Source organism: Rhinolophus sinicus, chromosome 5, assembly GCF_057876585.1.
Source record: "Rhinolophus sinicus isolate RSI-liver-muscle chromosome 5, RSI-T2T, whole genome shotgun sequence".
Lineage (NCBI taxonomy): Eukaryota > Metazoa > Chordata > Mammalia > Chiroptera > Rhinolophidae > Rhinolophus > Rhinolophus sinicus.
In genome coordinates, this window is record NC_142505.1 from 74,434,584 (window position 1) to 74,459,176 (window position 24,593).

Here is a 24,593-nt window from a genome sequence, read left to right on the forward strand (position 1 = left end):
TTTTTTCTTATAGAAACTGTGTGTTAGTTCTATACTGTTTTCCTCTTTTTAGAAAACATAGTTATCTCTGGAAACATTACTTTTCCTTGGACAAGCCCTTCACCACAGATATATTTTGGCAGAGATGTTTGTTACAGTTCTAAGCTTCTGATCACAACGAAAAGGCATTGATCCCCTCTGCTGCCTCCGATTAAACCTGCCTGGGAAAACATGGCTTCACTGTTTCATTCTTTGCTTTCTGTAACTCTGTCTTTTCTACTTCTCTGAAACGAAACTTTTCCATCACGGGCTTATTCCACCAGCCCTGCTTCCTGAGCCCATAGTTGGATACGTAATCAATTGTATGCCCTTCCTTGTCAGGCAATATATGTTTCCTGGTTATTTCTGAGATTTGCCCTTAAACCCTTTTGCCACTGACCTTTGTCTGCTTGACCTTTTGTCTCCAGTTGCTTCCACATGATCCGGCTCACCCTCACCAATTTTTGGAAATTCTATACACATTTTAGCAGCTATGTATTGTTCCAGTCTCTTCCATTTTAAAGCTGAAGTTTGCTGTATTTTGTTTTTTAATATTCCCTATGTCTTTTTTAAAAGAGCCTTTATTGAGGTATCATTTACACTCTACAAAATTCTTGGACCCTTGTAAGTGTACAGTTTAATAAGATTGAGTAAATTTATACAGTTGTGCCACAATCTGCCACAGATTGCCACAACCTGGTTTTCCAAACTTTGCATTGCTCCAGAAGTTGCCTTGGACCTGTTTGCACTCAACCCTTTACTATTTCTTTTAAGATTTTAACTGCTGAAATGGAAGTTCTTTATTTACATCGCTGTGATTATTCCAGAAATTACCTCTGCTGTATTTCATTATTAATAAATCTGAGGGGGAAAATGCAAGTTTAATATAGTAGACTGTATCTTAGCCTTTATTCTTTCTCTCTCTGATTTTTATAATAAATTTTTTTATAGCTTCTCAGATAATTTCCTTCCCAGAGGGTGAGATTTCGAGTGATAACACTTAAAGCCCTGGGGTCAGTCAGGAGGCACTGATGTTAATTGCTGCTGTGATTTTGTTAGTGTAAAATGATTTCCCCTTTCAATGTAAGGCTCTGGAAGTACCAGGAAATCAATTGAAAATTCTGCAAAGGAGAGGAAGCCAACTTAAATTATAGGTCTTGATTTATTCCAAACAAGCTAATGTAATTTTGAAAGTGAATTTTATGCTTTATAACAATTTTGCTACATTCAACATTTAGAAGCAAAACTGGCTACTTATTCCAGTTTTAGTCCTGATCTCATTGTCAGGAGACCCTTGTTTAGATCACTCAGTCCTCCTGAACCTTGGTTTCCTGAAATTCCCCACAATAACTTACCTTTCTTTTAGTAAAATGTTGAGGACTTTTGTTAGCAGAAGGTGCCTCGATGTCATGTTGGATACACTGAAGCACTGAGGATATGTGGTGAAATTATAACTGTTCCCAGGCACTTCCAGAAATGACCAAAGATGAAGCAAGCCACCTAAAGGGTGCCACTCTCATTCTCTCAAAACTCCTGGCTAAAAAAAAACAATCTCAGGAGGAGGTCGGCAAATCCTTGAACTATCATTTGTACAGTTATTTATTAAGTGTTTTTTCTATGTGCCAGACACAATGCTAAGTATTTTCAATAAGAAAATAAATATATTTTATTTTCTTACTGAGCAACATTAATATACATTGAGGTAGTTGTCATTTTCCCTTTTATAGGTAAGGAGACTGAGATTTAGACAAATTGGGCCAGGAAATGGATTAGAAAAGTGGAGCCAGTACTCCAATCCAGGTCCGGCTGACTCCACAGCCAGCCAGGCTCTAAACATTCTTATGTCTCTCCTGTATAGCTTGGACCTCCCTACATATAAAAGTTGAAAATGTGGATATGCTCTATGCTTCTTCTTTTTTTTTTTTCAATTAAAATTTATTGGGATGACAATGGTTAGTAAAATTACACAGGTTTCAAGTGTACAATTCTGTAACACATCATCTATATATCACATCTATGTTTCTTAATGAAAACTATGACATACATTCCAGATTTTCTCATCATTACTGTACTACCTGGAGCATGTATGAATGTGCTGTTTTTAAAGATTGCCCCCATCACCGTCTTGGTCTGCTGATAATATTTTTACAAAGGAATGTGTTAGAAAGATAAGCACTATAGAGAGAGTTTGGGTTGTAATGATGTGAGTCATGCAAGTTAAACATTTCAATACTAAGATATTATTTGTTCTATAACAAAATGTCACCTTTATCAAATTGTGTAGTATTAGTCACATCAATATCACGAAAGAAGCTAGATAAGTCTGCAGTTTAACTGTTGACCTCTGAGCAATGTTTCCTATTAAATTAGCATGTTTCCTTCTTCCTAGTAATGTAAAGCATGCCGTAGGAAACAATAGGTTCAGATAGCCAATTCTTTTTAGAGGTGGTATAATTAACAGTCTACATGTGATCAGAAGTTGGGGGTTTTCCCCCTTCTTGCATACAAAGAAAAAAGCATGTGGAAAATTACATAAAGTAAAATACTGAACCAATTTCAGATAAAAAATAATAATACAAAAATGGAGAGATAACAGTCCACTACAAATTATGGATTTAATTTGATTTAACCTTGATCATATTTTCAAATAAAAATTGGCATGTGTTTTCAAAAGAAAAATTAGATGCAACTGAGCTACTGTGTCTTGCTTGAATCGCGTCCAAAATCCTTCTCCAGATATCTATTGTGAAATTCTTCCGGGTCAAATGATGTTGATTTGAAAAATCTGTCTGACTATAGAAAAGCAACCAGGTGAAATACTAAAGATAAAGAACCTGCTATAGTATTGGTCTTAATCCTTTTAGGTCACCTTCTCTAGAAAAACTGCTGTGATATATATATATTCTCTCTCTCTCCACCCACATATCCACACACACATTTATGTATATATATATTAGAAAAATCTACCTAATTCTACACATGTATATGCATACTTTTAAAATAAAGTCTTTTACTTATTGGCATATAACAACCACCCATATCTTAAGTAACCTTCCAATAAATGTTCACAAATTCCATGCATACCTGTAATATGATGTCATGCGGGGTGTCAGGAGGGGTCTCTGGTCCCGCTCCCCACATAGGAACGCAGGATATGGTGAGACCAAAAAGGTACACCCACAGAGCCATAGATAGGGGAGTCATACCACTATAGTCTCGCTGGCAGCTGGGTTGGAGACACAGGAAGCAGGAGCCACACGATCCGCAACCTGCCATTCACTTGTCTCTGCCAACCAACCAACCCCACTTGCAGCTGCAATCTGCACTTGCTAGTGTCATGCGGGGCGGCCTGCGGGGCCTCTGGTCCCACTCCCCACATAAGAACACAGGCTATGGCTAGGCCAAAAAGGAACACCCACGGAGCCATAGATAGGGGAGTCATACCACTGTATTCTCTCTGGCGGCTGGGTGAGACACACGCAGTAGTAGCCACACGATCCGCAGTCAGCCATTCACTTCTCTGCCTGCCAACCAACCAATCGACGCAGCCCTGCAGTTACATCAGTAGCCAATTGGCTAACTGGTTACAGCTGATGGCCAACCAATCACAGTTGATAGTCATTCACTACCGGAGCCAGCACCTCCCCACGCGAGGCCGAGAGCCTGGAAACTGCTCTGTGGGACTCGGTCCCCACACTAACTTAGCCACCATCTTCTTGCTAGCCCCCATTTTCTGCTAGTGTAGCCATGGCAGTTGAATTTGTACAGATTCATTACTTAGTCATTTTTGGTGAGATCTCTTAAAATATTTTCTCCCACTCTGTAGTTTACCTTTTATAATCTCTTAATGGTGTTTCTGAGGAACACAGTTCTTAATTTTAATGCGGTCCAATTTATCAGTCTATTTTTATGCTTGTGTCTTATTATGAAATCTTCACTGAACCCATATTCGTGCAGATATTTTCTTGTGTTAACTTTTAGAAATGTTATTGTTTCACCTTTTATGTTTATATTGACAATCCTGCAATGTAGGGGGGTCAGTTTTTACTATTTTCTGTATGAATATTCAACTAACCTTGCACTGTTTACTGAAAAACCACTTGTTTTCCACTCTCCAGTGTCATATTTGTCATAAGTCAAGTGATAAGTCATAAGTCGTGTGGAGGTTTATTTATGTATTATTTTGGCCATTTGTTCTATTATCCTTGTACCAATATCAAACTGTCTAAATTTCTTTAACTTCTTATTTGTAGTGTATCTTTTTTTTTAAAGATTCTTCTAAGTATCCTTGACTTTTCATTTTTATATAAATTTCAGAATGAACTTGTTAGTATTAATAGCAACTTTTTTTATGATGTTCAGATTTTTACTACAATTGCATTGAATCTACATATCAAGTTGGGGAGAATTGGTATCTCACAGTATATCCTACATGAATATATTCCAGCCATATGGAAAAAGGATAATACAGCAGGATCATGATGAGTTTAGTCAATGAATAAAAAAGTGGTTTAATATTAGAAAATCAACCGGTGCTATTCACCTTAAAAGGAAAAAAAGACATCATAAAATATTTTCATTGGGTACAGAAAAAACATTTGACCAACACCAAAATTCTTAGCAGACTAGAAGTAGAAAGGAACTTCTTTAGTGTGTTAAAAAGAGATGCTGACAACTTCTTCCCTAACTCTGGGATTGGAACAAAGATTCTGCTATACCACATTTCACTGAAGGTCCTGGCCAGAGACAGGGAAACTAAGGAACTCAGACGTTTTACTTAGCAGCTGGCTCCTGCAGGGTGAGAACTCCAGAAGACAAAAAGTTGCTAATCTGGAGACTGGTACAGTGTCACTTCTGCTGTGGTCTATTACTGAAAGTCATCACAGAGTCACCCAGATTCAAGAGAAGGAGACACAGACACACACCCCCATCTCAATGGGGGGAGTGTCAAAGAATGTGTCACTATAATTCTGCCCTGAGTTCTTACATGTTAGGAGCTATTTATTTTTTGCAATAAAATTTGAGCTCTAGCTTGGTTGGGATAACTTGAGCTCTAGCTTGATTAAATATGAAGTTATGAGTCATTAATTTGCTTCCTTAGGGTCTTCCTAGGCTGTGCTCTACTGTTTTTCAGAATTGAATGTTGCTATGGAGAATGTTATACCAAGATTCATCCTTTCCCTTCTTAGAGCCAAAGTGGGTTCTGCTTGTTTATTTTGTTTTGTTTTTCTCTTTGCCTGATTGCACATGGATACATATCTGCCTTTATTTTAAGGATAATCTGTCCCTCAGACATATTTTACATACATATTTTTTATCTCCTTTAATTTTTATTTAATAGTATTAAATAGTAAAATAGTAAAAATCCAAAGTTTTAAATCTTCATTAAATATATACATATATATACATATAGAGAAATATATGTGTGTGTATACATATACATGTCCAAACTTTTAACCTGTCTTTTCTATTTGTATCATTTTGCTAAATTTTCTCAAGTCTCTTCTTTCTACGTTTTCCACAAATCTCTTTTTATACTTCTTGTAAGATGACTATCAATGGTTTTATTATCTTCTTTAAGCTCATTTATCAATTCTTTGACAGTCTTTTTATGGAGATTGTATTTCCTTTAGTTTATTTGATTGGTCTATAATTTTTGCTTACTTTGTATATGTGTTCTTAAGTTTACAGTATTCCTTTCTCCTTGTTCATCATTATATTCACAGATATCTCCCCCTTCTCCTTCTCCTGCTCCTTTGGTATTTATCTCCAGTGAGTGTGATGAAGGTTTCTTTATTGACTGGCAGAGGAGGAGTCAGGTGGCAGTTTGAAGGGTGATCTCATAATTCTCTGGTTTTCCTCACTTTCGTTTCTGAGGCAGTGAGCTTGCTCTAGACTAGGAGAGAGGCTTTCTGGGGCATAAGGCTGTCAAGCACGTCTAATTTTGGATATGAGCCTTTAAATCAATAGTGTGGATCAATAGAGTTTCTGTCCTACCTTACTTTCCCAAGAACTTATTCTGTAAAGACAGTGTATCAGGATGCTAAATTAACTTTATGTCTGTGTTGGGCTGGTATTGTGATTCCAAGCAACAGGGCATTGAGTATTTTGGGAAATCCATGCTCTACCCACTCTCCCTGTCCTTCACAGTGATCCGTTGTGGGGTTATGGATATATTCAAGTCTTGTTTTCTTTGATATTTCGGGTTAGTTTCAGAATAAATAGAGGGACAAAGATTCTTTACTTCAAAATACAAAGCTGGAGGTTAGTGTGTAGTATTTGCATATGATTGACTGGAGGTTAGTATGCAGCACTGAGCATACGAATTTGATGTTTTAAAATTATTTTCGGGGTGGGAGATGAGGGTAAGGGGGATCAAACATGGTGATGGAAGGAGAACTGACTCTGGGTGGTGAACACACAATGGGATTTATAGATGATGTAATACAGAATTGTACACCTGAAATCTATGTAATTTTACTAAGAATTGTCACCCCAATAAATTAAAATTAAAAAAATTATTTTCATGTCTTTTAAATATAAATTTTACAAGTCATTTTGTTACAAAATACCATATAACTAATTTTTATAAAATATTTTAATTTAAATGTTTCAGTGTATTGCTTTATTCCTTTTAAAATGTATTCTAACATCCTGATTTCCTTGTGCTTTTCAGATGCAGCAACTGTTCCATGAAAATTATGAACACAACCGAAAGGGTTATATCCAAGACCTTCACAATAGCAAAATCCACGCAGCCATAACGCTTCATCCCAACAAAAGGCCTGCCTACCAGTACAGGCTTCATAACTACATGCTCAGCCGCAAAATTTCAGAACTTCGCTACCGCACCATCCAGCTCCACCGGGAGAGCGCATTGATGAGCAAACTCAGCAACAGTGAAGTGAGCAAAGAGGATCAGCAGCTGGGAGTGGTGCCTTCTTTCAACCACTTCCAGCCTCGCGAGAGAGACGAGGTGATAGAATGGGAGTTCCTGACAGGGAAGCTCCTTTACTCGGCTTCCGAGAACCAGCCTCCTCGGCAGAGCATCAGCAGCATCCTCAGAACAGCGCTGGATGACACCGTCCTACAAGTGATGGAGATGATCAACGAGAATGCCAAGAGCAGAGGACGGGTCATTGACTTCAAAGAAATTCAGTATGGCTACCGCAGGGTGGACCCCATGCACGGGGTGGAATACATTTTGGATTTACTCCTCTTGTACAAAAGACACAAGGGGAGGAAACTGACCGTGCCTGTGAGACGTCATGCCTATCTTCAGCAGTTGTTTAGCAAACCTTTCTTCAGAGAAACTGAAGAGCTAGATGTCAACAGTCTTGTAGAGAGTATTAACAGTGACACGCAGTCATTCTCCTTTATATCTAATTCTTTAAAGATACTGTCTTCTTTTCAAGGTGCCAAAGAAATGGGAGGGCACAATGAAAAGAAAATACACATTCTCGTTCCTCTCATTGGAAGGTATGATATTTTCTTGAGATTCATGGAGAACTTCGAAAATACTTGTCTTATCCCAAAGCAGAATGTAAAACTGGTCATCATCCTTTTCAGTAGGGATTCCGGGCAAGACTCCAACAAGCATATTGAGCTGATAAAAGAATATCAGAACAAGTACCCTAAAGCAGAAATGACCCTGATCCCCATGAAGGGAGAGTTCTCCAGAGGTCTTGGTCTTGAAATGGCTTCTTCCCAGTTTGACAATGATACTTTGCTGCTATTTTGTGATGTTGACTTGATCTTCAGAGGAGACTTTCTCCGACGATGTAGAGACAATACAATTCAGGGACAACAGGTGTACTACCCTATCATCTTTAGCCAGTATGACCCAAAGGTAACCAAGGGCGGAAATCCTCCCACTGACGATGACTTTGTCTTCTCAATGAAGACTGGGTTTTGGAGAGACTATGGATATGGAATTACCTGTATTTATAAAAGTGATCTTCTGGGTGCAGGTGGATTTGATACCTCAATACAAGGCTGGGGACTGGAAGACGTAGATCTCTACAATAAAGTTATTCTATCTGGCTTAAGACCCTTCAGAAGTCAAGAAATAGGAGTAGTGCATATTTTCCATCCAGTTCATTGTGACCCTAACTTGGACCCTAAGCAATATAAGATGTGCTTAGGATCCAAGGCAAGTACTTTTGCCTCAACCGTGCAACTGGCTGAACTCTGGTTGGAAAAACATTTGGGTGTCAGGTACAATCGAACTCTCTCCTGACAGTCCAGGCAACACATATTGCCTTTTTAAAGGGGAGTTTACCTCATTGTTGGTTGTTGTTATTTTTATTTTATTATTGTTATTTTTATTATTATAATTATTATTGTCATAATTTTATTTTGTTGTCCTGGTCTTAAACTACTCTTGGTTGTCTTCCAAAGGGTGTTTGTTGACCTCAAGCAAGAAGAGTCTGCAGTTCACTGATTTTTCAGATTTCTACTGAAGTCAATATATGTATTACTTTTATATATCTTTATTTGAGATTGAGTTAAATCGTGGCAATCAAATGACTTTCGAAGCTCATTCATCATGAGAGACAGCTTAGAAGAATGTTCTCTGGGGGCTTATAGTTGCAATATCGACTTTTATTTTGTTTGTCAAATTCAATGTGATACAAATATTTACTGGTGAAAGGTACCACAAAAGTGCTTTATGCTTCCTATGGGGAAGGGACTCTGTAACATAAACTTGAGTTTTGTAATTTATACAAGGACTTAAATATATAGACAATAATTTTCTTCATCTTTAGAATTTTTAAAGTAAATGAACACTTATGATTGTATGTTTATTTTTTAAAAAAAATGTTTTAAAAATTGAGGAGTTTTGTTCCACAAGCAACCGGTACTGGCTACCCTGGTCTTAAGAATATTATGTACTCCTCACAACTGTCTGGTATAAATGCGAATGAACTTTATTTTCTCAAGGAAATATGATTTAATTAAATATTCATGTACATTTTAGAAGCTTTATGAAACAATGTCCTTCATTTGCTGGCAAGAAGATAAAATATGACAGAACCTGTTTATTTATAATAAAACACAGGTATAACAGTTTTCTTTTTCAAAAACACTGAAAAGTTGTGTTGTTTCCTTTTAGTCATATTTGATGTATTTCTTGGTGGTCATAGCCACCAAAATGTGCTTGCTACGCAGACTGGAAAAGTTAATAAGAGCTTATGGGCATGCTATTTGTATTATTATGCTTTAAATTCTGACCTTCATAAGTGACTAAAATGGGTGTTTCTTTATTCAATAATTTACAGTCCAGAAGAAGCATTCCTCCTCCTCAGTCTCTTCAGCTTTGTGATCAAACTGAACCAAGAACAGGCCAGAAACAGCATTTAATATAGGTTGGTAGATGGTTCAACAATACAAAATCAATGGGGAAATTATGAATATGTCATTAATTTTACAATTATAATTGTTCAACTATATAAAACACATAGGAAAATATCTCATCTAACTTCCCCTACCATTCTTTCTTAAAACTAAATTAATGGTACCCAGTTTGTAGAATATAATCTCGTTTAAGAAATGTAAGAGAAAATGAAAATCCATGCAAGAAGATTTCACAAAGTCATATTTCTAAATTTTTATTTTGTAAGTACGTAATGCATTTGCATGTTTCCAAAATTTTCAAATATCTACACTATGGGTCCTGCTCCACCCAGACCTGCCCTTAACCACACATAACCTCTGTCTATGTATGTTTATGTGCACATCTTTCCAGAGTTTCTTAAGCAGAAAAGATACATTTTATTTTTTCACCCTTTATACACAAAATGTAGCATTGTTGTATGTACTGTTCTACACTTTGATTTCTTTTTCACACAATAAGACTAAAATTTGCATCAAAATTTATTTGAAAGACAATTGTTATAAGTTGTTACCATTATTTAGAACTGATTGCCAGGAGGCCACATAGCATTTTAGCATTTGCTTTAGTGATGGGTTCCTTACATGGTAACAATCTCTTTTAGTGAAGACATTTTTGGGGCCTCAAAAAGTAACGTTGCTTAATATTGCAGCAAACACAATGGCACTCGAGTATAACATATAATCTTATTGTCATACTCATTAGACAGGAATTAATGGCATTTTTAGATGTTAAAATGTTTGACAGGGCCAACAATTCAGAGTTGATCTGTGCTCCGATATTGTCTCTGGCCTTCACAAACCCTTACTTTAATAGCTTATTTCCCTACATGGCGTGATTTTGCTCTTTTACAGGTTTTATTTTCCTGAACAGTAAATATATTAACATGCAGTAAAGATAGTCATTTGGGAAGATGTATTATTAAATAACAATTATTAATGATTTTATTAATGAAGAAAATAAACCAGGGCCTGCTCTTTCCTTTAACTTAGACAGGTGAAGTAGGAGTTTTACAGAGGAGTAAATGTAAAGATCTCATTTAAAACTCAATTCTCAGAGAGCCATGAGGCACTTGCCCAAGGAGGAAGCGACATTCTCCCGTTATACTGATGCAATTACTCTGATGGAATAGGAGAATGCAGAGATTTCATTTGAACTTAATCGTGCATGTGCACACTATACTGGAAGTAATATAGATATATTTACATTCTATTTCATAACTTTGCGTTAAGATTTCCTGTGATTTTTTTTCAGGTACTGAAATATTTTCTGGCTGAAAATTTATTGGAATTATACTAGTAAAATTAAGAGTAGAGTTTTTTTTATCTGTTTAGTATCGATTGCTTAAAATCCCTTTAAGGTCGAAGGGCAATACAATGTGAATGCAACCCGAAGCACAATACGGTATATGCACATCACCGGACAGTGTGAGTGTTCTGTTTAAATGTCCCCCCGGCAACAATTTCCTCAGCCTTCAACAGCATCTTGTGATCATCTGTCCACTCAGCACCACATTATGCACTTTACTTGCGTTATCCTTGTAGATGTCATCCTCACAACAGCCCTCAGAATATTGATACTGTTTTCTTCATTCAACAGATGTGGAAACCGAGGCCGTGCGTGATTAAGGAACTTGTCCCAAGTTCATACAGTTGGCATACTGTTGTGTTAACATTTAAGTCAATTGTTGTCTGAATCTGAAATGCCTGTCTTTCCCTCTAACCTATGGCCTCTCTGTTGTTGAGTGATGTAGAAGACAATGACGAGGGAGCAGAGACTGAGCTGACTCCCTGGACGTGTTTGATCCTCCGTGCAGCCCACTTCTGCTGTGCACTCATTCTGGACAGAGCTAAGTCTGTTGGTGTTTTACTCAGAGGCCTTCAGGCTTTTAATCTCCATCTTTCACCGTTTTGCTAGCTCCCTTTGAATAACGCTGCTTTGGGACAGGGTTTCTCCTGTCTGTTGCTCACAAATCACTGTACCTCAGCCAGCAGGAAAAAAAAAAAGCTCAACATTGCTGATGCCAGCAGCAGCCCTTCTCTGTGGTCTCAGCCAGCTGACAGCAGAAGCTGTCCACAATGAACACCACATAATTGCTTGACTATTTAGGTCACTGCACCCATACAGACTTGGCTAAAGCGACTTTGTTGGTACTGAGCTATTTCTGAATCTGAGAGTAGAGCCCATTGTGCCTAGATGGGGAACTACAGGAATGAAATACCCAAATGTGGGCTCATGGTCCACACAAGAGAATAAATGTTCACTGGAAAGGTAAATTTATAAAGTTCCTCTATTTTAAGCATAAGAAAGCTGGAACCCATCTCTATTCAGCAGCCCCATGGCTGGGACACTGGCTTCCCATGGTTGTATTTTCAGATGAGCCGTGGGCAGTTCCTGTTTCCAGGAGGAGGGCCCAGAAGATGAGGCCACTTTCTAACGGCTTGGATAACAGGCTGTCATGCTGGCAGGTCTGCTGAGCCCTCACCTAGGCCTGCCTTGTTCTGGAGGAAGCAGCCTAAGCTAGACTGGGACCTAGAAAGAGACTTGGTATTCCCTCTTTACATCTCCCACACCCAACAGAAAATCTGTTTAAGCAGGTAAAATACATCAAGATGAGTCTCAAACAGCCAGTCAAATGTCTGTAGCTCCATCTTGACTTTGGTGATGAGATGTATGTGGGAGAATGAAGGCATCAACACATCTGACACCATGTGCCTAAGCCACCTTTTCCCTACCACCAGCTGCCTTCTGAGTCACTGCATCTTTGTCCCGCAAGTCACAGGCACCTAGTGTGCCTTGCCCTAGGGATATCTGTGTCTCAGCGGAACCGGAGAATTGTCTACTTAAGTTTTCATTTGTGCTTATGGCAGGACCTGCCTTATTCATGGTTTTGCTTTCTGTGATTTCAGTTATTAGCAGTCAATCGCAGTCTGAAAATATTAAATGGAAAACTCCAAGAATAAGCAATTCCTAAGTTTTAAATTGAGCATCATTCTGAATAGCCTGATGAGACCTCAGGAGTCCCGCTCACCCTGCCCACCCGCCCAGAACGTGGATCTCCCCCTTTGTCCTGCATCTCACGCTGTAGACGCTCCGACTGTCAGTCACTTAGTAACCGCCTCAGTTATTGGATGGACTGTCCCGGTCTTGCAGTGCTGGTGTTCAAGTCACCCTTATTTTACTTAATAACGGCCCCAAAGCCCAAGAGTAGTGATGCTGGCAGTTTGGATATGCCAAAGAGAAGCCATAAAGCGCTTCCTGTAAGTGAAAAGGTGAAAGATCTCAATTTAAGAAGGAAAGAAAAAAGGCATGTGCTGAGGTTGCTAACATCTACGGTAAGAAGGAATGTTCTATCCATAAATTGTGAAGAAGGAAAAGGAAATTCATGCCAGTTTGCTGAGAGACAGAGACTGTATTGGTTAAGCGGTGCGTGCCTGTAGCAGCTAACGCTATGCCACCATGCCCATGTCATCCGCCTCACTCCATCTCATCATAGGCACGGTGCCATCTCACATCATCACAAGAAGGGTGAGTACAGTAAGATATTTTGAGAGCTCACATTCACATAACTTTTATTACAGTATATTGTTATTGTTTTATTAATCTCTTACTGTGTCTAATTTATAAATTAAACTTTGCCGTAGGTATGTATATGTAGGAAAAATACATAGTATATATATATGGTTTTGTACTATTTATGTTTTCAGGCATCGACTGGGGGTCTTGGAATGTATCCCCCAAAGATAAGAGGGGACTGCTGTAATTATTGAAGACGTATCTCGTCAGGAAGTCGCCTGTGATTATGGATATCACAGGGTGAATGCGTAAAATACTGCCGTGAGGAACAATAAAGGGACCTGTTCTTTGTGGTGCTGACTTGCCTACTTTCCCCTTCTCCACTTTTGTTGGCATCCTAATCATTGTAAAACATACAGTAAAGGTAGTCTGTCTGGGCTGTGTCCGGAAGCCTCCTACACCTTCAGTTTTCGAGCAGTAGCAACAGTAGAGGCAGGATGGAGGCCTGGAATACTCCGTGTGCCCCACAGCCTCACTCAGGTGCCAGCCGCACCACCAGGGCTGTCTTGCCAGGTGGTGGGCCTGATGAGACATCAGCAGTGATTCATGCCCCCAGCTGGCGATACAGTCAGATCTGAAGCAAGCAGCAAACCACCTGGCGCTGGCACAAAGATGCCAGCATACTCTAGTATTGCCTTCAATTTGACATCCACTTGTGTGTTTCCCTCTCCCTCATGTCAGAAGCTGCCAAGGCCTGCACCACATTTGAGATTGTACTTTGTGCAGGATTTTATGTCAATTGAATTCATTCCATATGTATTAGTCCGTAGGTTGGTATAAAAGCTGAGATTATTGAGTTTTGATTATCCACCATGAACAGGCTGTTCCATTCTGACCCAACGTCAGTCGTTATAGGATTCATTCTGAAAGAATTGGTGAGTATAAGATTAGAGGATACAATTTTATTTTAAATGAGCCTACTATATAAAAAGAGAGACTTCAACAGAAAGAAAACAAAAAGCTTTTTTTCCCCTAGAATACATACTTGCTCTTATCTGTAATGTTAATCAATTAACAAACATTTACTCAGGATTTGTTTGGGAACAATGCTCAAGTAGAAACTCTAAGACTGTAAAAATATGCATCATCTGAAAGCAAACCTTTCACCACTGTTAGGCCTCATTCTACGAGGCTGTTCTCCATCTCTTTCTCAGTTCTTCCCGAACTCTTATTCCCTAAATTCCCACAAATATCACATTTTCTTATTTTATCCAAGTGAGGAAAAGTATGTGTGTATGCCAAATAGAATCTAAGATCTATAGGTGAATTTCAAGTTCAAAAATATGAATGTGTCTTGATTCTGGCATCACGTGCTCAGTTTGACATTGGTTAAAAATAACTCATATAAAAATGAAAACAAACACCACAACCTTAGGATTAATGACCTGTATCTAATCTATTAAATATTCTGTCACCACAATCAACCTCAAGTTTATTTCTCTTTCCATCCCATCCCCACCAAAGTGGCTCCAATAACTAAAAGGAAAATCTTTAATAGGTGATAAATAAGAAAATGGGGGTGGGGGGGGAATGGTAGTGCATTCTTTATCTACTTTTTCAAAAATATTTTCCTTTTTTCTGCTAGTGGATTCTTCCGTCTCTGGTACTTAGGAACTACTTGATACAAGCTATATAAGGTTTAGACTACAAGTTTCTAGTATGGGTTTTGAGAAGTTACCATTGTAGAAATCATGGACTTGAAGGCTGAAGTGGACATAAATTTTTCTACTCTTTTTCATTATCAATCCTGTTCTATTTAAAGCATGCTGGGATTTATTTTTCCTCCTTGTTAACCAACTGGAATCCCAAGGGCAGGGATCTTATGCTGCCTTTTGAGTATTTAGACCAGAAACAGAGGGCAGAGATGTTTGAAACTCTTTTGATCCCCTCCAAATGCTTCCCATTTCCCAGTTAATCTCAACATTAAGTTCAGGTCTATATTTTAATAGGAAAAGCATTGCATCAAAATATTTACTGAATTAATTATTCATTCATTTAAAAGAAATATTTCATGAATGAATCTTAATGTGTATTTTTAGAAATCATTTTGCTGCTTTTGGAAACCAAATTTATAATTAAAGAGATCAGTTTACAGATCAGTTTACATATATTTCATATTTTTTAGTAAGCAATTATTACATGGAGCTTAAGAATACCAAATAATTTTATGATTTATACAGTTTCACACTGTTTTCCCAATGTATATGATGTTCATATTTTCATATTGTACATAAGACAAGCAGAATTCTTTTAAGAAGGTTCAGAAAGGGCTCAGAAGGAAAAGGAACTATCATTGCTTATAATCATCCACCTTTTCTTTTACACCTGCCCCTTAGGCAATAAGCTGTTAATTTAAGAAAGGACCCCTTTGTCTCCAAACACTTCTCCATTTGTCACCTCATACAAGAAGCTATTTTAATAAGGAAGGGGAAAAGGCAAAGTGATTTGTTTGTTATTTGCTTCATCATTACAACAGCAAAATTGTTCATTAAATGCTTCCTTACTCTGCACTTTTACTCAGGAAACTTTATCTCCTTTGAGCTTCATCACCTCTAAAGTAAGTCTCATTATCCCCACTTTACAGATGAGCAAAATGGATGACAGAGTTTCATTTTGTTCACCAAAATGAAAATATTTGGGTTTGAGCTGGGACTCAAACAGAGATCCACCTTAGTCCAGACACAGACTTTCCCCCAAACACAGTAAATCAGGCAGGATGGAGTGCGTATCTGTCTACTTTTCTATCTTTAAAAATCACCCAGGGTGCTCTTGGAACAAGTTTGAGATGTATTTCTGTTGGTATCATGTCAGTGATGGCAGAACAGTACTGGCAGAAATATTTCCTTCCATCCTTTCTCAGTCTTTCCCTCCCTTTTCCTTCACTTAACAAACATACACTAATGCCTTATTGGAAACAATATGCCAGGATGACATCTCATTTTGTTTAAACTTCGTGATTGGGTCACATCAAAACACCTTCAAGGAGAGAAATAGTATAATATGAAACTGAGACTCACAGATAGGGGAACAGATATCTAAGAGAAAGATTTTAAAACTCCACAGAATGGATATCTTTTGGAATGAAATCACCTTTATATACGCTTTAAATGCATCATTCATTGAGCTTACATCTTAAATAAATTTATCAAACATATTAGTTTATGCTTCTAAGATGTATGTTTCTTTGTTTCTACTCTAATAATTGCTGGGTATTTTAATTTTATTATTTATTATCACTATTATTTAATGAAATAACTTTTCACTCTGAATCATCTGGGGAAATATCAGTCCTTTTTGAAACAATAGATATTCTGGGACAGGTCATAACAGCACACATTTGGCCTGAAAATAATCCTGTTGTGAGTTAATTGCAGGTATTATTTCTCAGAAAAGAAATTTGAGCTTTAAATTTCTTTGCAAAAAATTAACTGCAAGGAAATTGCAGCCTTTTAGGAGAAAAGTGCATGGAAATGAATCTCTTCTTCTTTCTATGCTTTTATAGATATTTTTGTATTCTCTTTATTTTTTTACTTTTTTGATAGTCGTACTTTTTCCTTTAGGTGGGAACTTGTTCCATAACCAGGAGCTCTCACCTGTGCTTATTTATTTCTCTTGTTCTTGGTGGCAGTCTTTCCTTCACATCAGAACAGCCAAATTCACTTCTCATTCTAATTGATTTCTTCACCATCTTCAGAAACTGTAATATTGTATTACATATTTTAAAATTCTTTTAGTGGAATATATAATAAAATCTGTTGCTTAAACAGTTAATTTTTTAAAAATATATATATATCATCTCAAAATAGATCAAAGATACATAATACTAACTTCTTTTTTCTTTCCGTTGAAGTGAAATGTCGTTATTTTTTGAATGGAGTGTAAAAAACAGGAAATTGCTTTAAAAATTACCAGATGCATTTTTGTTTTAAAATGATATCTAAAACTGTTATTCTCCATTGCTGTAAGAATCTACACTGACTTCTGAAGACCCAAATTGTTTGAATTAGCATGTTATAAAACTGAAAATAAGGAGGATTTTGATTATGCATGGCCTCGTTGTACTTAGAACTCTCCAAATTGTTCCAAAGTGACTTAGAACAAAACCTAAACTCCTTACCCCGTCATATAGCAGTGGTATGCCCCGCGTCCTCCTGGTCCCCAGCTCCCCTCGCTCACACCTGCTACATCCTGCTCCCGTCAATCACACCAGCCTCTGCTTGGACTTGGAAGCATGCCAAGCTTGCTCCCACTTTCAGTCCTCTGCCCTGCTTGCTCCTTCCTCTTGAAAAGTTTGTCCTTGATATCTTCTCATGGTCGGCTCAGTTCTCACCACAAAGGTCACCTCACAAGGGACGCTTTCCTAAGCACCCAATCTTAAATGGCCTCCTCTTCCACCCCTCTAAGTTAGGTTTCTTGACTTCTCTGTTTCTCTCCATCAGAGAACCATTAGCACTCTGATACAGCAGCTCCGATACCTTTATCTGGTATGCTCTGTTTGCAGTGAACCTGGTATTTTCATGGGTTTCCTTTCTATATACCTATCTCCGTGTCTCTTTGCTCTCTAAAACCTATGTTCCATGAGAGCAGGGTCACTGTCTTGCTCAGCATAGTGCCCTCAGGCTCTAGAAGAGGGGCTCACACACTGAAACTCATTACTGGCCAAGGGCGCTCAGTACCAGGAACGTGAGCCTGGCTTAGACAGGACATCACGTCTACTGGCTGCTCAGGCTCAGCTCGTCTTCTCTCCTCTACACTTTGGTCTTCTTGACCTCCTACCCGCCTTAGTCTCTCTTCTTTCTTAATTCACCTTTTTCATTTATTTCAGCTTTGTGGATTTCTAACTTTGTCATATTCAGGGTCACACATCATTGTATCCCTTTTAGTCTTTTACCCATTTATCAGCCAGTTTTCCATCTTTTAGTAGGAACTGAATATTTGCTAAATACTAAGCAATGCCGGGGTAAAACACGACACCAACCCCCAAATTAAAAGTGTCCTTCAGGATATCAGCAAGGATACTATTCCTTATGTCTTTCTTCTTCCTACTCTGCACAATTGGGGCAGGGGTTCCCTTTTAAAGTTGTGTTTTTCCAGAATATGGAAATAAAGCAAGTCCCTGGGTGTCTGTACTATCACCTAATTCTTGCTCTCAAATCTCTCCTATGTTTGAAGTTTCAGATCACAGACTGTGACTTAAGAGAGGCTACATGTGTGTGGAATCGGAGCAGTTCTGGGGCCTATTATTGACCCTTGTGGGCTCAGAGCTCCACCTTATCAAGGGGGTTTGAGCAGATTTTGAGATGATTGATCCGTATTGTAAAATCTAATGAACCCAACTTAGAACCTGACAAAGCACAAAATTCCAATTGTCTCCTCAATACAAAGACGACAGCTGCAGATTAATTCACAAGGGCATATTGGTTGGCCTCATATAATTATCTCTCCACTATCCAAAGCCTTCTTAACAGCAAAATGTAGGGGGAAATGTTGTCTGTTAGCACAGGTTTGGAGTTAATGAAAATGGATGATGACCGTTAAGCTCTGAGGGCCTGAGAGTCCGAGGAGCCTTTATGTAGAAGGAATATAGATGACAGTTTCCCAAGGCCAGGGCCTCCTTGGGCCAGGCGCCTTTATCCTAGATAGCAACTCTCACTCTTCCATTGCTACAAGAAACTGCAGGCCATTCACCCAATACATGCTATTCTATTCCTGCTTCAGTCATGAGTGCTGTTTGAATAAACTCTAGTGTTAGTGTGCATGTATCCGCCGTTTTTCAGAGGGCGAAATATTTTGGTCTACTTCACCTTCAGAATTTATTAAACTATATTTTGTAAAGTATTAACCAGGGCAAATTAAAAACATGCATTCTATGCAAGAGCAATTATAAAAAAACCTACATTCTTATGGATGTAAATCAGTGACTAATGACCAGGCTAAAAAGACAAAAGAGAATAAAAATAATCAGAAGCCGGTAATGTCTTGATCTCACTCCAGTTATACAGGTTGTTTTTTTTAAGTCAACTATTGAACTTTGCAGTTATATGTACTTTGAAACTAAACTGGAGAAATGGTACATGAAGGTAGCATCTCTTAAGTAATCAATTGAAAAATTCACTAGCCACAGCTAATGATGAATGGCAAATGGCCATATCCATCACACATGTGTGTACAAATGAAAGAGAACTGGCTTATACAAAAAGCTAATTGTCTGATGTATGACTTTCACTTTTAGCTTTGCTAACTCCACAGCAGTTCTGGCTTCTTCACTATAACTGTGTAATAACCAAGCAGCCCAGAAACCCTAGTCTGCCAGTCTCCCCAAAATGATGCGGTACTGTAAGAAATGCCTCTTTTTCTTGCTCCTATTGTAGTCCCTAGGCAAACCATTATTTTTCTTTCATGACAACATGCCTTCATGATGGACATATTAAATGTGGTCAGATTACAGGTTATTTTATATTTCATCATTATATTGAATCTATGAGATTTGGGGATGGGTCTCTGGATCCAGAAGCCATTCACATACAAACTGTGTCTTAGGACAAAATGTTCCTATGATTTAACTCCGTTAAAGTTTCCTTAGAACTAGCTAACACAAGGCACTGTGCCAAGATTAGAGATGTAAATTTGTCAAAACCTGAACCCCATCCCCAATGATCTTATCCATTTCAGATAAGTGAGAGAAATCATTTTCGACTGCACCTGTGACCATTTCTGCACCTGCACGCAAATTCTGGTGACGCACAGTTTGGAGTCTAGCTAAAATTTTTATGTAATTCTATTTTAAAATGCTTCATTTTTATCTTTAATACTATTTCCCAACAAATAGTACTGTCTTTATTAAAATATTTTATTTTTCAGGAATTATAGAAAAAAACAACAGAAACTTGATCGAGCAGATCTAGGGAGCTCCAAACCCCAAACAACAAAAATTTCCCCATGAGGCTGGGGCTGGAGGATCCATTTCCAAGATGGTGTCTTCATTCACACGTCTGGAATTTTGGTGCTCTCTTCCTCACTCTCTCCCACGTGCTGTCTCTTCCTCCAGCGCCCTCTTCCTGTGACTTGGGCTTGTCAAAGTGTGGTTGCTCTGGGGTAGCCAAGCTTCTTATAAAGCACCTCAGGCTCTAAGAACAAAAGTCTTAAGAGACCAAGGCAGAGTCTGGAAGGCTTCTTATAACTCGGCTTCAGAAGTCGACCACATTCCACTTATCAAGCAAGTCACTAAGGAGGGGTAATTCCATTCTACCTCTCAATAAAATAGTATTTACAGAGAATGTGTGGCTCTTTTAAATCTATCATACATTCAGTATGCTTGAAAAATTGCTTCATCTCTTCCTCTCCTGAAAACTGGGAATTAAAGCTAGGGAAAGAAACACTAATTCTCTTCAAAGCTTGACACTTCAATGTCAATATTAGACAAGTTGAAACAAACAAAATTATGTACTTAACCATAAAGAAAAGAATCAAGAGTTGAACTTTTTTTTCTTCAAGAAGAAGGCCGGCGTACTCATGGAAAGTAGGTTTAAAAGGCACTTCACTTAAACACTTTTTATAAAGTTGCCTGTCAATCTCTCACAGAGACAAAGGATTTCTAGCAGGCTGTAAATGCCATCATATGAGGACATGTCAATCAAGAGTGTTGATTAGGGAAAAGTGTTAAATCAACACAGGAAATTTAAATCTCAAAAGAGTATGTTTAATTGGTTGCTTTACCTCTCCAGCAATTTTCAAGTACTCTGATGAGCTTAGCACTTTCACCCAGCATTTTTGTTTACCACTACTCATAAAATAATCTAAAAAATAACAAGAGGGCCGGCCCGGTGGCTCAGGGGGTTAGAGCTCCATGCTCCTAACTCCGAAGGCTGCTGGTTGGATTCCCACATGGGCCAGTGCACTCTCAACCACTAGGTTGCCGGTTCAACTCCTCGAGTCCCACAAGGGATGGTGGGCTGTGCCCCCTGCAACTAAGGTTGAACATGGCACCTTGAGCTGAGCTGCCTCCCGGATGGCTCAGTTGGTTGGAACATGGGCTCTCAACCACAAGGTTGCCAGTTCAATTCCTCGACTCCTGCAAGGGATGGTGGGCAGCACCCCCTGCAACTAAAATTGAACATGGCACCTTGAGCTGAGCTGCCACTGAGCTCCCAGATGGCTCAGTTGGTTGGAGCGCATCCTCTCAACCACAAGGTTGCTGGTTCAACTCCCGCAAGGGATGGTGGGCTGTGCCCCCTGCAACTAGCAACGGCAACTGGACCTGGAGCTGAGCTGTGCCCTCCACAACTAAGACTGAAAGAACAACAACTTGAAGCTGAACAGCACCCTCCACAACTGAGATTGAAAGGACAACAACTTGACTTGGAAAAAAAGGCCTGGAAGTACACAGTGTTCCCCAATAAAGTCCTGTTCCCCTTCCCCAATAAAATCTTTAAAAAAATAAAATAAAATAACAAGAAAATCTTTTTTTACATAAAAAATGATAGATATAACACATATTTAACATTTTCTTACAATCAAACAAGCTCATTGATACTCTAATAGAAAATATATACTTTTTTTTTTTAATGAATCTCACAATTTTTCACTTTGTTGTTTCCTTATCATCTGTGTCACCCTCTTCCCTGTGTTAGCGTTTCCATTTGTTTTTTATATTTCAGAACAATTCTGATTTATATTCATTTCATTATTCCTGGTATCCAACAGTTTTTAACTTTTAAGAAGGGGATGTTATAAAAATTTTTTTCCTTTTTCCATTGTAGTAAATAATAATAATAGTAATAATTTTTTTTTTAACCTAAAGGTCATCACATTTCATCATCATCTTTTTTTTTCTTGAGTAATCTTTGATGAATATGATGGCTCTAAATAGCTGCTTGTTGCTCTGAAAATTATAAATGAAAAGCTGTTGGTGAATCTTTATTTCTCAGCAGTCTTCTCTTACACAGGTGCCGACTCTCCTGCTCTTCATATTAAATGTTGATTTAAAGAATGAATGCTTCTGATAATTTCAGACAGCTGTGTTTGTACTCTGACTTCCCATCCTCCCCCCACTTTCTCCTATTAATTCTAGACTTTTAAATAGTTATTCATTCAGCAAATGGATTTGGAGTGCCTACCTCATCATTGCACTAATTTCTGGCCATGCAAAGTGGATTAAAATCGGGCTGTTGCCCTTAGAAAGTCATGGTTTAGCAAAAGAGGAAGAAGAGCAAAGAACCATTGCAAAGCACATGAAATGCTGCAGTAGAGGAAGTCCCTGAAGGTTTAACAAAGTCTGTACATTTTTCTTGTGGACAAAAAGACAACAGGCAGGATCATCTCCAAAACAAGGCCAAATAAAGACATTTACTGTCATACTAAGGACTTTGGAATTTATTCCGTAAACAAAGGCTAGATGGAGAATGACAAGGACAAACATGCATTTTGAGTTTTTTTTTCACAATCAGATATTCAAGTCCATGACCTTTATCTTCAATTTTGTGAATATTTTCAACATATTGTCATAAAATTGTCTATCTATCCATGCATGCATATATGTGTATAAAGTGCTCCCCCTCCCCCAAATCTTTCCATATAAGAAATCTTAATGAGTTTGCCTTCCTAAATATCACTGCTTACATTTTAGAATAAATCCTCAAAAATATTTTACTGTGAAATAATTCTTTATATGTTATTTATGGCCTTAGTAATAGATACATGCTTATTTTAAACCAATATGTATATCTGAAAAAGATACAGGTTTGAATAATATTACAAATGATAATAACATTTTATTGATATCTACTCATTTTTCAGACACTCTAGTAATTATAGATATTTTCTCATTTTGTTCTACAATAATCCTATAAGGTAGGTATTATTATTCTCTCTCTTTTACAAATGAGAACACAGAAACACAGAGATTGAGTTACTGGACCCAGGTCCCACAGCCAGGGGGTGGAGCGTGAAGGATTCTAAGTAAGGTATGTACCAGGATTCTGGAGTATTTAAACCATTTCAGATAAGAAATCCCAAAATTATGGGACCAGGAGCCACTCAATAGATGTTAACCTGTATTATGATAATTTCTAAACACATCATATTTACTATTTTGTTACTAGTTTTATTTTTGTATTTAGTTGTGTAATCTGAAAATACCTAAACATCCTATTTGGCTCTAATAGCCCATGCTGAAGTGTGTCCTCCTTTTATTTATTGCAATATAACTTGAATTCAGTAAAATGCACAAATCTTAGTGTACAGCTTGATGAATTTTTATATATATGCACACATATTAACTCCACCCAGATCAAGACATACCTCTGTTTCTGATATGTAAATAACCAACTATGTACCCAGAGGTAGCCACCATCCTAAACTCCAGCACCATAAATTAGTTTCTTTCTCTTATAAACAGAAAGATACAGTAGGTACAATTTTGAGTCCTGTTTCTTTCACTCAACATAATGTTTTTGTTATTTATCCATGTTGTTACGTGTAGCAGTGACTTTTTCTCTGTGGTTAGTATCCTATTGTCTGAATATACCACAGTTTTTAAATCAATTATACTATGGGTGGACATTTGAGTTGTTTTCAGTTTGGGACTATAACTAAATTTTACACATTCCTTTTTGTGTATTCACACTCTTGTTTTTCTTGGCCGTGTAATCCAAGGAATAGAATTGCTAGAACATAGAATAGGCATATGTTTAATTTTAATTGTATGGGCCAAGAGTTGTTCAGAACATTTACTATTTTATTTACATTTCTACTAGCAATGTATGAGAGTCATTTTTCTTTACATTGTCTCAGGTACATATGTCTTTCTAATTTTAATTGTACTTGAGATGACTTTAAATTTAATTATAAGAACTTTTCTTTCCCATGTTGTATCTCCTCTCCTTTATCCTTTCAACCCTTTGAATTGAGGCATCAGAAATATATGAAGTAAAAGCTTGAATGCAGCCTCTTAATTATGTGATATGAATTTTCAATTGTATGCAGAAGTGCTGAATCCCAGAGAAACTCCTGGATTTCAAACATACTTCTCCCTTCCTGTATTGTGTAATAACATCAACATATTCACTCTGGGATCAATCACCACAGACGGTATCAACTCTTTTCCTTCCTCCTTGCTTTAAGGGCAGGTAGAGCCCCAATCATCAGCTGGCAGCCTCAGCATTGAGGTCAATTGAACCATTATTTTGTGCCCTCGTGAAAGCATTCCTGCCTTGGAAGCCAAAAATTCTAAATCAGCCAAAAACATGGCTAGAGAGAATGGAAGCCAAATCTTTACAAGAGGGTCTTTAAGAGAAATAATGAAAAGTACCGTGCCCTTGGTGGCTACATTCTGGCTACAGAAAAAAATAAAATAAAATAAAAAAGAATCGGATACTTGTTACTGGTTCAGACCACATAGAACACCCTGTGGGATAGCACCTCCAATTTGGAAGTTGTTCTCACCCAACTGGTGTCATATTGAAGTAACTTATTGACCATTGCACCATTTTGTAATGAATTCTTTAAGCATTAGCCTATTTTCTCACCTTCTCACCATAGGGTAGTTTCTTTGTTAAAAGCAGTGTATAAGGATACAATGATGGGGAATAGGTATTTAGGATTGTCT

The 24,593-nt window shown here is 37.8% G+C and overlaps 1 protein-coding gene across 1 annotated transcript in view; it reads left to right on the forward strand.

Moving 5' to 3' along the window:
* Positions 1-9,104, forward strand: part of CHSY3 (chondroitin sulfate synthase 3) — a 258,578-nt gene extending 249,474 nt beyond the window's left edge. The window contains exon 3 of the mRNA XM_019756145.3: positions 6,695-9,104. Coding sequence (XP_019611704.3) covers positions 6,695-8,257 — 1,563 coding nt within the window. The 3' untranslated portion in view covers positions 8,258-9,104. The remainder of the gene's footprint in view (positions 1-6,694) is intronic.
* The last annotated feature ends 15,489 nt before the right edge of the window (positions 9,105-24,593 follow it).